We start from the raw sequence: 15,206 nt of genomic DNA on the forward strand, positions 1-15,206 counted from the left end.
GTTATCAGCTGCTCCCAGACTAACTCATGCTCTTAACTATACTTCACCATATGGCCTGTACTCGTGGCCAGTTTGTTCTTAACAGTCTTTTGAGTTTAGAGAGACGGATGGAATTCCATGAAAAATGTGGTTACTCCTGGCCAGAACAATATAAGACAGAACTTCAATATATTTAGCACGGCAAGGTGGTGTGAGCCTTTAATCCCATCACTCGGGAGGCAGAGGCAGCCTAGTCTACATAGTTCTAAACCAGACAGTGCTACATAGTGAGACCTGTCTCAAAAGCAAAAAAAAGCATCACACAAAACATATTCCTCCTATAGCTTTATAATGAGAAACACTCTCACACCACACACACACACACACACACACACACACACGGGGAGGAGAGGTTTTATTTGAGACAGTATCTCATTTTGTAGCCCAATCTGCCTAAAATCCATAGAACCTCCTTCATATCTCAGCCTCCCAAACACTGCCATTACAGGTATAAGCCACCATGACTGACTACAAAAGTAACATTGCTCCCCACAGCTGGTAAGCAGAAAGGTGAATGCTTTTATATGTATTTAGAAAAGTTATTTACTTTCATAAAATAAATTTTATACCCCCCCAAAAAAAAGCCAGGCAGGCATGGTGAAGGTCCTTAATCTCAGCACTCTGGAGGCAAAGGGAGGATAATCTGTGAGTCTGAGACCAACCTGCTCTACATATGGAGTTCCAGGTCAGCCATAACTAGATGGTTATAGTAAATGTACAAAATCAAAGTCTTCCAAAAGCATTAAGTGGTGTGATGGTTAATCCTGATGGTAAATTTGTTAGACTGTAGCATCACCACATAAACTTCTGGCACTTCTATGAGGGTATTTACAGATTAGGTTAACTAAGGTAGAAAGACCCACCCTAATATGGGTGGTACCATTCCACAGGCTGAGATCCTGGACTATATAAAAATAGAGTGATCGGGAGGGCCAGCATTCACCTTTCTGCTCACCAACTGCAGGGGAGCAATATTACTAACTGTTTCATGCTACCATAGCTTCACCACCATGATTAACAGCAACCTCATACAGTCCAAGAAAAGAAATTCTATCCATCCATGCTTTTGGCAGGTAGTTTGTTTCAGCACACATCACAGTCCTGGTACCTCAATATGCCTGAGGTTGTGCTATTTCCAGAAGTCAGATACTGTGTGTGACAAAATGCTAGAAAAGCAAAAATAATTTTACCAACTATACCAAAAATCACCAAGAACTATTTATAGTCTGTTGTGTTGTGCATATGACCTGCCACTTAAAAGCTCATGTGTTTAAGGCTTTGTGGGACAGTGACATTATTTAGGATTAATCTACTGATGGATTCATAGTTGAATGATGGTGAAGGCTATCCAGAGGAAGCAGGTTACTGGTAGTGTGCCTCTGAAAGATGTATCTTGTCCATAGCCATCACCCCCTCTGTCATGATAGTCTGCCTTACCTCAGGTTCAAACAAGAGTAACTAACCATGAACTGAAACTGTGAGCCAACATCTTTGCTCCTTTTAAGTTGCTTATGGCAAGCATCCTTCATGGCAATACAGTAAAAACTAAGTCTTCAATGTCTTCATCTTAACCTTGGAAATAAATCCTATCAGGAACAAAGAACTAGGCAGATTCAGGGGAACCATTTCTTAGTCTTTTACAGAGTAAAGAGCCACAAGAAATTTCTCATTACAAGAAAACAAGCACACAGATGGCCCATCTTTGGTTTTCCATCGTTAACAGTACTTTATAGTCAGCAAAAGGCCAAGTTAATAATAATGGAGAACACTAACACCAATTAAGTTATAGGTGAAGGCTTAGGAAATGAAAGCAATTATAACCCATACCTTCTCCTTTCCAAACACACACATCATATTACTAAGGAATCTATACAAGTTGGCCCTGCTTTAGCAAGGAGGAATCAAACCCAGATGTGATGTGTGAAATAATTTGACTGGGCACTATGCAACCTTGAACCCCTTCTAATGACTTCAAAGAGTGTAAGCATTTAGATAAATGGTTCCAAACTTGTGGGTCTCGACCCCCTTCAAAAGGGTTGCCTAAAACCATGGGAAAACAGATATTTATATTATGATTCATAACAGCAGCAAAATTACAGTTAAGTAGTGGCAGAAGGATCAGGAATTCAAGGCCAGCCTAGGCTACCTCGGACCGTTTTCTAGTTACTTTATTTTTGTCAAGAAAAGAAAAAGGGAAGAAGCAAGAAAAAGAAACCAAACAAGTAGCACATTATGGCAGAAAAAAAGCACAAGGTTGGTAAGACAGGCCTGGGTCTGCATCTGAATTCTATCACTCCTTAACAGTTTAACTTTGCCAAACCCAAGACCTTTTTAAGCCTCAACTTTGGCTTCAATAAAATAGGCAGGCATCCACTTGGACTGGAGATAATTTGTAACTAATTGGTAGAGCACAGTCTAGATGAGTTCCACCAGGAATACTCAAACCTTGATACCTATGCCATAGTTATTAGAAGCCACCTTTGAAATGCCAGGTAGTTGTGATTTCATAAAGTCCTAACTTGCAAGACACTTAAGAGACTAAACAGCTAAGCATGCCATCAGAAATAATGAGTCCTAATCAAATCCAGACTGCTCTGACTCCAAACCCTGGCAAGATGGTCAGTGTGCCTCTTTGGAAGCACTTTCTGCTCTCAATGGATTTAACTCAAAGTTAGAATTCAGTATATTTATACAAGAATAAATTCTTAAATAAGCCTCTATCATAATCGAGGTTTGAGCTAAAATGCCCAAATCAACCACCTGAAAAATAGTTATGATTATACAAGAAACCATTACTTTAAAATCTAGGTCCAAGTTAAGCTTTAAGCTACCTATGTACACACACAGTAATACAAACCTTAGCTCTGAACAACTAAAATCTACTACTACACTGTTCAAAGAGGCCTTGGTGGTACTTGTATTCATATAAAAATTGTCTGTCTGCTGTATAAATAGAAGATACTACAATAAACCCATGTAAAAAGTCCAAGACAAAACTACAAATAACAAATACTACCTTTTACTTAGACTCCGGCTTTTAGTATATAATCTTAGAATGTGTCTGTCATCTAAAATTAATATTGAATTATTGTATAACTTGTAAATCCTCATAAACTATAATCTCCAGGTGTGAATCATAAACAAAAACTTCCAGTAGATAACAGACATAGGAAGGCTTAAGTTCCTCCATACCAATTTTTCTTTCTCTTTCTTTTTCTTTTTTGCAGTACTAGAGATTAACCTAGGTCTCACCCACAGTAGGCAAGTGCTCTATCATTGACCTATCTCCCCAGCTCTTTATTTTCTTTTATTTTCTTGATAGGATTCCACTTAAATTCACCCAGGCAAGTCTTAAACTTGAGATTCTCCCCCGTTGGGCTCCAGAGTAGCTGACACTAAAGGCCTGGTAACCCATATTAAACCTTAAGGGTGCTGCAAATATTAAAACACAAGTGTCACAACCTTACATAGCAGAGCCAATAATTTGCACTAGTGGTTTTTGTTCTGGTTGTTGTTGATTTTTATGTTTGAGACAAGGTCTCACGTATTCCAGGTTGGCTTCAACGGATAATCTTGAACTTCTGATCCTCCTGCCCCTACCTCAAAGGACTCAAAATGCAGGCTAGGGATACTATACCAGGGTTCCAGTGCTGGGGACTGAAACTAGGGCTTCATGTCAGGCAAGCACTCCATAAACCAGGCTTCCAGGCCCCATTCCTTTTTGGTATTTAAAAGTTAACAAGCCAGTAGTTGGGACCCCCACATTCTCCCTGTCAGGAGGCTAAGGGAGAAGGATCATTAATCTGAGGACAGCCTCAAAATCTAAAAACTAACAATTTTAATATTTTAAAGCATCTTCCCTAAAGAATATACATTTATCAACTCATAAAAATTGCATTTACCTACAATTTTACATTAAAAGGACATTATCTACTAATATTGAGTTCTCTGAACTAGTGGTGGCAAAACAGGGAATTCAACTGTGTCAAGGTCAGTGGCATTTGTTACAATGTTGTTTTACACATTTTTTCTTTTTGGTTTTTTGAGACAGGTTTTCTCTACATAACAGCCTTGGCTGTCCTAGTATTCACTCTGTGAACCACATCTGACAGCTTTATTCTCTTTGGTGGAGGAACAAAACAAATTAAAATAATTTTAAAGTCTTTTTTTTTTCTTGGGAAGCAAGATATTTATTATGAATTCATAAACAACAAATATGTAAGCTTTTGGCTTTTCCTGAAGTTTATTTGAGTGACATTTCAGGAATACCTCTCAATGATAACAAGTTTGTAATACCCTGAATTATACGGAAAATTGAGTGTGGAGACTAGTTAGTGATATCTGCCATGGACATGATGATGCAAGGCAGCAAAAAATACTTCTAAGTAACTTATTTAGGTTGTTAATGTGTTCTCCTGCAGCTTAGACTCTTTTCTGTTTTGGTAGTTTGCTTTTGGGATGGCAGAGTGGGGGGCGGGGGCAAGTTGTGGTATGCTAAACCAAGTACTCTACCAAAGAGCTATAATATGTCATCTCTTGACGTAACATTTGGTTGGTGAACCGGGACTCTAGTTCAGGCTGGCCTTGAATAGCACAGGTTTCCCTTGAGTACAGTATCTCACATTAGCCTCTCACTGAATGATTGGCATGCACCATGGCTTTTTTTTTTTTTTTTTAAGGTAAAATCTGTTTTATAGCAATTATATACATCACTTGTATTAGTTCTGTTGAGTTTATTTTTATTCTACTTGATTTGGTATTGTCTTCCTACCTCAATCAACATAGCTTGTGGAATTGAACACATTTTTTCTTCTCTCTTTTTTTTTTGGGGGGGGGTTTTTTCGAGACAGGGTTTCTCTGTGTAGCTTTGGAGCCTATCCTGGCACTCGCTCTGGAGACCAGGCTGGCCTCTAACTCACAAAGATCCGCCTGCCTCTGCCTCCCGAGTGCTGGGATTAAAGGCGTGCGCCACCAACGCCCGGCTGGTAAATCATGTTTTTAAGAGATAAAACTTTGAACATGTAGTTCTTGTTCATATTTTTCCTTCTTCAATTTCCTTGAATCTGTTACCTACCCCTACAGCATGACTTTCCTAGCTATAACGTCCATACTTGTTTTTGTTCAAGATGATCAGTGAATTACTTAAGGGAGGTTTTATCCCCAGGGCACCCAAATACAGGGTCTTATATTTGGCAAAACCTCTACCACTGAACTACATCTCCAGCCCTCCCCTTAAAAAAAGTGTAGCTGTGCCATGGTGGTACACGCCTTTAATCCAATCACTTGGAAGGAGGCAGAAGCAGGCGGATCTGTTAGTTCCAGTCAGGAAGATAAGGAGTTTGAAGCCAACCTGAGCTACATATTGGTAAATTTCCAAGCCACTACAGAACGAGCCCTTACTTAAAAAAAAAAAAAAAAGTTAAAAACATCTTAAAGAGAATAAAATAAGCTGGGTGGTGATGGTGCATGCCTTAGATCCCAGCACTTGGGAGCAGAGGCAGGTAGATCTCAGTGAGTTTGAGGCCAGCCTGGCCTGGTCTGCAAAGCCAGTTCCAGAACAGACTCCAAAGCTACACAGAGAATCCCTGTCTCAAAAAAAAAAAACAAGGCCAGGCTGGGTAAACATCACCCAGCACTCTGGTGATGTTTACCATACAGTAACCAAAGGGAAGGAGTAAAGAATCTTTTTGTTTTCTTTCAAGACAAGGTGTCACTAAGTGTTTCTGGCTGTCCTAGAACTCACTATTCAGACCAGGCTGGCCTCAACACACAAAGATCCTTCTGCCCCTGCCTCCAGCGAGAGTCCAAAGTACTGGGACTGAGGATGTGCATGCACCTACTAGTGAAGAGTCTTGATTAAGGAGGTTGTAAAAATACTGTGTGTGATATAAGTGAGAAACAAATGTTTGCTAAATACTTCACTATCTCTCTCACACACACATAAACACACCCCAAGACAGGAATAAAAACCCATGAAAAGGAGCTTTTCTCCATCCCAAATCCAACCATAATATATAATGACATTAAAATAGTAAATTGCTTTGAAAAACTACATATACTGTTCAGAAGGAGAAGCTATTAATTTACTCTTTTTAGTAAATTTCAACAGAAGCTGGTAAGGAGGCATGACTTTATAAACACACGTTGCAGAACTCCATATGTCTGGTCATTCAGGCATATCCCCCCTCTTTATTTCCTGTCATTTAAAGAATTAAAGAGAACGGAAAAGTTTGCACACTACAAACAAAAGCATACATAATGAAGCCGCGAGATGGTGGCACACGCCTTTAATCCCAGCGAGTTCGAGGCCAGCCTGGTCTACAAATCGAGTTCGACAGCCTGGACTATTACACAGAGAAACCCTGTCTTGGTAAAACACAAAAAAACAAAGCAAGCACAATGAGCATTCCTGACCATGACCTTCCTTCTCCCTAAAACAGGAGTGAAACTTGAGCCATCTGTAAAGACTTGATAGTATAAAAATTTGTGTCAATTGTGATTTGGACAAGTCAACACACTTAAAAGTGAATTTGGTGCTGGGCTGTGGCTCAGGGGTACACTTTCAGCACTGCAAAACACTGGAAGGTAAAATTTCATACCCTCGTACAAGGGGAACAAAAAAGGAAAAGGAAATCAACTTTGTTCCATAAGACAACTATTTTGAATACATAATCTTGACTCCTGGAAAGAACAGTTGATGTCTGGGCAAGTAAAGTTTACAGAACACCTATTTTCCTAAATGCTTTCATTTCTACCTACCTTTAGTAAACTGGGCACTTTTAGGAGGAAAAAAAAGACTTCCCAAAAGTCCTTCGCTGAGATAATTAAAAAAAGCTAAGTCAGAAACCCCCTCCTGTTTCCTTTTCTCGTGGATAGAACACCCAAACCGAGGCTCCAGCCCTTGACACCAAAGCCTGGTCGACCGCTGGGACTAGACACTCACCTCCTGGATGCGCTTTCTTGCCCGCTGAAGCACCTCTTCGTAGCCCTTCTGCCGCAGCTCGCTGAGACTTTCGTAATACTCCTCGGGATCATCGGTCTCGGTGAAGAGCACTTGGGAGAGGATCTTCCAGCCGCACGTGTCCAGGCCATGGCCCAAGTAGACCTGGAGCTGGTAACACAGAGCGTCAATCTCCTGTTCGGTCATCTCGGGGGCACCCCCGAACAGCACAGTCCACATGCCAGACGGCTCTTCGGGGAACACTGGTAGACACGGCTCCAGCTGGGAGTTCACAGAGCACAGCTGCTGGTGCACTGCCCGCAGATCTTGGAAGGAGAAGAGCCCGGCCCAGCTGCACTCTTCTGCAGGGGACTCCAGCTCCGCGGCGGACGGCTGAGGCTCCGAGTCCGGGAGCGGCGGTGGCGCCTCGTCCTCCCTCACCATTTCCAGCACCTCGATCTCCTCGGAGACCGCCCCGGAGGCACTCACCACCCGCACCGACGACACCGGGGGCGCCGGGGGCGCTGGCGTGGCAGCAGCGGCGGCGGCCGCATCTCGGGATTCCGCGCCTCTGCGAAGCGGGCTGGCCTTGGCCCGCGCGGGGCTACGGAGGGGACTCTCAGGTCCTTTGCCGGCCGGACCCCGGAGAGGATCCCCTCTCGTGCTGCGCGCGCTGCGCGGGGAGCCACCCTCGGCCCAGGCCGGGCTCTTCCGCGGCCCAGGGCTCCGGACCGCCGTGGCAGGGGTAGCGGCCTCGGGCCGAACCCTGGTCGCCGGGCTGCCGGGCCCGCGACTCCCATCAGGCGCAGGAGTCCCCGCCTGTTCGCGGGAACCACTCCTCTGTCTCTGGGCCGTCCGGTTGTGGCAGGTTATAGCAAACTTGCCTTCGATCTCGTTCCAGGCCACAATGAACACGAACTTGTGCTTTTCGCGCTCGTCGAATACATGGGGCCGCACCGCCACCCAGTCGGACTCGAGTGTCTCCTCCAGAGCGAACGACATGGTAGCACCAGTACCCGGCCGAGGGGGGCCGCCCGGCCGAGTGCCCGCGGTGGCCGCGCCCCCAGCTCACCCTTGCCGGGCGCCTTCAGCCATCTTAGCGCTCCTGCCGCTCTCCCACCGGCTCCTTTGTGGTGCGACTCTCTGAAGAGACAATACGCGGCCCGGAGCAGGTAGTTCACATGGTCACGTGCGGCCAGATCTGTTTACAAGCCGCTCGCTGCGGCAGTGCCGGGCCCTGGGCCGCCGGGCCGGCCTGCGCGAGGCCGCCGAGCTGCGTGATACGCTGAGGCGCGCGTCCCTTCCGCCGCTCGTTGGGGCCGACCTCCCCGCCGCTTCTCTACGTCCCGCCGACCGCACCGAGCCAGCAGGAACTCGACACCAGACTCCTAAACTCGGCGTCTCAGCATCGCCACAATGTTGCCATTCGGCTGTGACGTCGGCGGCTCCACGAGGGACGTAAACACGGGCACGTGCGGCACGCTGCTGACGCGGCGCCGGCGGCGGCAGCGGCGGCGGCGCGCGCATCGTGCCCGCGCGGCGCCGCCCCGCCCCTCCGCGTCCCCCTTTAGCGCCTGCGCGCCGCGGCGCTCCTGGCCCGAGCCACGCCTCCTCCTTCTCAGCCCCTAGCTAGTGGCTGCAGGCTGTAGCTTTATTGCAGATGGAGAAGCTGTTGAGTCCCGAGACACGCACAGGTATTAGAACCCCGGGCAAGGGGAGCAAAGGTAGAGGGACGCTGAGACTTTTTTCCAGGGATCCTCACGTGTACATTGGCCTCCCTTAACCCTGAAGGAATCTTGATGGACACCTGTGTTCAAAAATTACCCAGTAAACAGTAAGGGGACTCTGCCACGCAGTATACAAGGTTAAGCCAATCGGTTCGCTTCTCTCCTCACATCCCTGAGACAAAATTATAGACAAGTATCCGAAGACAACTCAGTGGGACTAGATTTTTTTTCTTTTTTTTCCATTCATTTATTTAGCTCATAAATAAAGTCATGCACAATTATGATACATAATACAGTATGTATCAATAGAAACAATAGTAACAATAGTAACAATAGAAAAATTCAGTCATGTGTGAACATTTGTCTCAATATATCCTTCTTTTTTTTTTGCTTCAGCCTTCATAATTGTGTACTGTTATGAAAACCTCTTTGAGCAGACACTGGGCTAAAACCTTTTTGAAGTTGTATTCAGTTATCTCGAGTTCCCAGACAGCACGAACAAGTTTTATCAGCCCAGCAACGCAGTATATGCCCATAATCCCAACACTTGTTGAGTAGACTCAGCAGGATCTTGGAATTCAAGGCCAGCCCCAGCTACAAAAGACCTTATTTCAAAAACAAGTCATAAAAATCTAGTTATTCAAAAAGGAAAAAAAATCTAGTTATTTGTGCATGCAAATTTGATTTCATCTTTAGTAAGTAGTAAAGTTATATGCTTGCCAAAAAAAAATAATAAGTGACACACTGGAAGACAAATGTCACATAATTTTATGTGTAACCTAGAAATGATGAACTTATGGGAGCAGAGAGCAGAATTGTGGCTATTAGGCTTTAATGTGGGTCTTTTAACAATGGGGAAATGATTGGTTTAAGGATATAAAACTGCAAGAGGACAAGAGGCATGGACTCTGTGATGTCTTGAGGTCTACTGAGCATGATAAATATGGCTGATAATAATATGCTATACTTTAAAAGTTGTGAGATAGTATACTTTAAGTGTTCTCAAAACAAAAATGATGAATATGTGTGGTATAACATGTTAATTGGTTTAATTTAGCCATGCCATTGTGAACATACTGTATTATGTATCATAATTGTGCATGACTTTATTTATGAGCTAAATAAATGAATGGAAAAAAAAGAAAAAAATCTAGTTATTCATACGAAACTATGTTAAAAACATTCCTAGCATTGCCCAGTAGTTTTATAATTCATTTTGTATTATTGATGTTATCTTTCCTGTAGATGTGCAAGTTACCTGCATAAATAAAAATTAGTTTTACTTTAAGCCACATTTCTAAAACTTGTATAAAAAATGTTTGGGTTACCCTCACATTGTCAGCTACACTCAGCTTTGTATTGTCCTGACATCTAAATTAGTAGTCAAAAGTTTTGGCCCCATCACTTGGCTGAACATGTTAGACCTTACACTTTTGTTTTGAAGCTCATACCTCCTCCCAGATTGGGGGGGGCACTCAAAGGAGGAAGATGAGCAAAAATGACTTCAATGTGGTACATACTTTGTATGAAACCGTATGTTTTCAAAACTTGTATGTGCATTTGTGTCAGCTCTCCCTTGCAAATCAAAAACATACCTTTGAAAATACTGAAAGAGAGTTGGGTATGGTGGCCTATAATATGTTAATAGTATAGAAAGCTGTTCATCTTGATAAAAATATAACTGCTAAGTTTTTTCTGGTACAGCTACTGACATGAACACTAGCTGTCTTTGTTCAATACATTTTATATGTAAAAATGAATCTGGAGAATACAAGCTAAAACCGATTAATAGAAATCTATGACAGGCTTGGTGGCTCATACCTGTAATCCCACCATTTGGGAGGCTGGTGCAGGAGGATTGTCTTCTGTAGCCAGCCTGAGCTACAGAGTTAAGTCCTGTTTCACACAGAACATTTTATTTATGTACATTTATTACTTGTAATATTTATCTACAGCTATAAAACTTCGTCTTATCACAAACCAGCAAGGGAAAATGGGTTCATGGTTGCACAGCTGTTGTATACTTTCTCCTAACATTCTTGCTACTGTGCTTTTCTAAAAGACAAGTCTCGATGTTTCATGTTTCCTCTACCTTAGTCATTGTTCTCCTAGAAATGAAAAGAAACAAACCAAATTCCCATGACAGGTTACTGTAGTGCTCTAGAATTCTTTATTTAGGTCTATATCTGATTGTCAAGTGTGTAAATCACTCCCTGGGAATAAGCAAAGCCGGGGAGGGGGGGGGACCATACACTATACTAACTTTGAAAAGGCTTTGAAACTATTGAGGATTGTTTGGTAATCTGGGAAATACTTTAACACTTTAGGCCTTTTAATAGAAACTTGAGTAGTTTAATTGTGATTTTTAAGAAGCATGACATTTCCGCACACAGTATATCCATCCCCACAGTGCAGTGCAATGTGGGGATGAAAGGAATGAGTAACTTTAACTTTGCATGTGAGAAAACAGGAGTTCTGGACAGTTAGGATCAGTCCCAAGGGTCAGGGAGTGATTGATGAGTTAAGGGAGAAGGCTCTAAAACCTCTGCCAGCCCCACTGGATTTTCCCAGAAACAGAACCTAAAAAGAAACGAGGAATATAAAGGCTTGGGATGGCCAGTAGCATAAGTTTTAACATTTGTGAAAGACGAAGAGGCCGAAGCGGGACTTAGTGCCTTACTGAGCAAAGTTTGTCAAACTCCAAGACAAAGATTGTGTCTTTCAGGGGTTCCAACTCTGCTGGAAATGTTATGCCTTGTTTGTTCATTGGCAGCAGAGGACCACCCTGAGGAAAGCGTGAGATGAAAACTTGGAATTGACTCAGAAGACCCTAAATGCTGAGTACTGTCAGTTTGTCACTCCTCACAGCTTGAGTCATCCTTTGCTGTTGTTGTCTAGTTACTATTTATCTGAGACTGGTCTTGAACTCACTCACCTCCTTAACAATAAATCTTTCTGCCAAAGCTGCCCGAGCCCCGTTGCCATGTGGGCGCTTTCTGACAGCCACCCGAGTTCCACCCACTGAGTTAGGGCTCCAAATAATACACAGAGACTTATATTAGGTACAAATGCTGATTGGCCAAAGACTAGGATTTCTTATATGCTAGCTAGGTCATAATTATCATAAATCTATATATTTTATAAGACTTATCGAGGATGCCTTCCGCTGGTGCCCTCTCTTGCCGGTGGATCACATGGCAAATCCAGAGCAGAGACCAGGAGGAAGAGAGAAGGGAACGACTTCCTTCTTGCCCTTGCTTATATATGAGTCTGCCTGCTATATCACTTCCTGCCTGGATCACCACTTCTTTACTGCATTTCCCAGAATCCTCCTTAACTCCTAGCCCTGCCTAACTTGCTGCCTCATTGGTCTAACAGTGCTTTATTTATCCAATAAGACAAACACATACACAGAAGCACTTCCCCCATCACACCTCCATTTCTTCCTTCCTCTCTTTCTTTCTTCCTTTCTTTCTTTCTTTCTTTCTTTCTTTCTTTCTTTCTGTCTGTCTTTCTTCCTTTCTTTCTTTCTGTCTTTCTTTCTTTCTTTCTTCCTTTCTTTCTCTCTTTAACTATTTAGTTATTATTGAGATGGGGTAGCCCTGTGTATTTTCACTGTGTAGCGTTGGCCAGGCTGGAACCCACCATATAGACGAAGCTAGCCACTAACTCACAGAAATCCACATGCCTCCCAAGCGCTGAGATTAAAAGGACCTAATTCAGACATCTTCATTTCTATCACATTACAGTTTTGCCTGTGAGTCACATTTAGGGAACTGCTCTTCCAGGGCTTCAGTAAGCCTCTTTTTTGAGGAAAAGCATAGATGAGGGACTAATTACAGACTCTATGACTTCAATTGCTTTCATGGACATACCTAACTTGCTATCTCCTCCATTCTGCATTCCAGAGCCCCCTGTTCTCCCTACTAACATCAGTTGCTTACCTTGTCCCAAATCCTCCTTCTTGTGAGGTCTGAATCCTGGTAATTTTATTCATATATCATTACAATATATATTATAATTAAGCAGGCATGGTGACATATGCCTGTAACGTTAGCATTTGGTTGGTGGATCAGGAGTTTCAGGTCAGCCTCAACTACATAGCAAATTTGAGGCCAGTCTAAGCTACATGAGATGCTGTCTTACAAAACAAAACAAAACAAAACAAAAAAAAAGGAAAAGGAAAAAAAATGACTACCAGGGTCAGGCACTCCAGTGCATCTTCTATATGCATTGCTTCTTGCTCCCATCAATCTCTTGCCTCCTACTGCTCATGGTTAATGAGCTCTTATGAACCACTGATTCTTTATCTTGGTCTGGTTGGCAGAATTCAAAATATGTGGTGAAGATATTGCCCTACTGTTCAATGGGACTTTTGTTATGTCCCTGGCAAAAATAAATCCCTGACCCTGTGGAATCTAGAACTGTGGTAACTCCTGGAAGTCTCCAAGAGTGTAGAGAATGAGTCAATTCCTGCTTCTTTCTCTTGGTTCTCAGACTCATGCACTCTACCTACTGGGGACATAATGCCTTGTAAATTTCTATAATTCATTGTCTACACCATGACCTAGAGGGTTGTCTGCCCATCCTTTCAGGACATTGCTTCGTGCCAGTACTTTCACTGTGCCTTCAACATACCAAGCCAATACTACACCTATTTGGTGACTTCTAGAGAAGGCAGTTTATAATACATCAGTAAAGAGGGTCCTCTGATTGGATCGTATGATGTGTTGGGTCTGTAGACCACACATTGTTATGAATGGCTTGATATTGGTACTGGCTAAGACTCTGGGGGCAGGAAAGGCAAACCAATACTCAGATAAAACTTCTATTCCTATGAGAAAAAAGGAAAATCCCTTCCCAAATAAAGAAAAGGGATCTCATGTAATAGTCCACCTTCTTCCAAGTACAAACTTCTCAAACAATAGTGTTATACAGGGGCTCAGCATTGTTTTATTTTCCTGACAAGGTGAACCATCTAATAAGGCTCATTAGGTCAGTCTCAGTAGGTGGGGAATCCATGGATCCATGTTTTCCCCACCACACTTTGGTGAGGCATGGGTGGGAGGAGATCAGGGCCTAAGTAGGTAACTCTGTAGGCCTAGCAGGTCGGAAACCTGCTATGTAGCTCTGCCTGCCACTAGCTCCCAAATGCTGATATTAAATGCATATGCCACTATGCCTGGCAGAATCCACATTTTCCAAACCATACACAAATTCTGTGTCTGTCACTGTGGTCATTCACTTGCTTATCATGACAATGAATATCAGCCAGTTGAGTTATTTTGGCTATTTGATGCCCTTGCTGTGCAGGTACATTCTAGAGGGCATTAATGTGGCTTTTAAACCCCTTCATAGGTCGTGCACATTGTCATGTCCTTGTACCTCACTTCTTGTCTGTAATATTCTATTTTTTCTCTTTCCAGGATCCTGACCTCTCCTCACTGCCCACTAATCTATACACAGTTTGATTCTGTGTCTCTCACAGTGTGATTGACTGGATGGACTCTCATGGAGATCTGCCTTCTGGGAAGACATCTTTCACACAGTTACTCCTCCTCTCATTCATGGTCATCCCTGGATAAGAGTTTAATGGAAACAGAATCTAATTCACTCACGTAGGATATCCTAATGTACTCTGTTGTACCAGTTCTGAGAAAATTCTACAACAGGTGGATATGGGACTACCACATGTCCAATGGTCATATATTCCAGCAATATCCATGTTGGGGAACATGTGGTCATGGGCAATAGCAGCAATGACTGCATGATTGCATCTTCTGTCTCATCTCTCTAACCTTCCCGCATTGATTTTTGTTAGCTTAATTTTGTTGTGTTTTGAAACAAGAGCTAGCTATGGTTGTCCAAGATGACCTTGAGCTTACCGTCCTTCTGCCTATGCATAATCACAGACTTGACTGTTTCTTTAAAGCTTAAAAAAAAGTCTATTATTGCAAAAAAAACAATGTGTTTTATGCATATTATGTATATATATTTGAAATTACAGGCAAACCAAAACAAAATTTTATTTAATTTTAAAGATATATACATATAGATTTTTGTCTTTTGAGACAAGGTCTCTCTACATAGCCCTGGCTGTCCTGGAACTCCTTATGTAGACCAGGCCAACTTCAAACTCACAGAGAGACACCTGCCTTTGCCTCCCAAGCCCTGGGATTAAAAGCATGTGCAAGATTTATATCATTTTAAGTTATATGTATGTGTGTGTCTATATGTGGGTATTTACACATGTGAATGTAGGTGCTGCAGACTTCAAGAAAGGGCATTGGGTCCCTTAGAGCTCAAGTTACAGGAAGTTGTAAGCCACCTGAATTGGGTGCTGAGAGCTGAATTCAGATCATCCTTGAAAGGGCAGTATATATTAGGTATGAGGGCACATACATTAAATCCCAGCACTTGGGAGGCAGAGGCAGGTGATCCCTGTGAGTTCAGAGCCAGCCTGGCCTACATGGTGAGTTTGGGGACAGCCAGAGCTACAC

The 15,206-nt window shown here is 42.9% G+C and overlaps 1 protein-coding gene across 1 annotated transcript in view; it reads right to left on the reverse strand.

The window, feature by feature from the left end:
- The window catches only part of Jmy (junction mediating and regulatory protein, p53 cofactor), a 64,832-nt gene extending 56,341 nt beyond the window's left edge, over nt 1–8,491 (reverse strand). The window contains 1 exon segment of the mRNA XM_027401722.2: nt 6,983–8,491. Coding sequence (XP_027257523.1) covers nt 6,983–7,981 — 999 coding nt within the window. The 5' untranslated portion in view covers nt 7,982–8,491.
- Between the last annotated feature and the right edge of the window lie 6,715 nt (nt 8,492–15,206).

The sequence above is a fragment of the Cricetulus griseus genome, chromosome 2 (assembly GCF_003668045.3).
Source record: "Cricetulus griseus strain 17A/GY chromosome 2, alternate assembly CriGri-PICRH-1.0, whole genome shotgun sequence".
Lineage (NCBI taxonomy): Eukaryota > Metazoa > Chordata > Mammalia > Rodentia > Cricetidae > Cricetulus > Cricetulus griseus.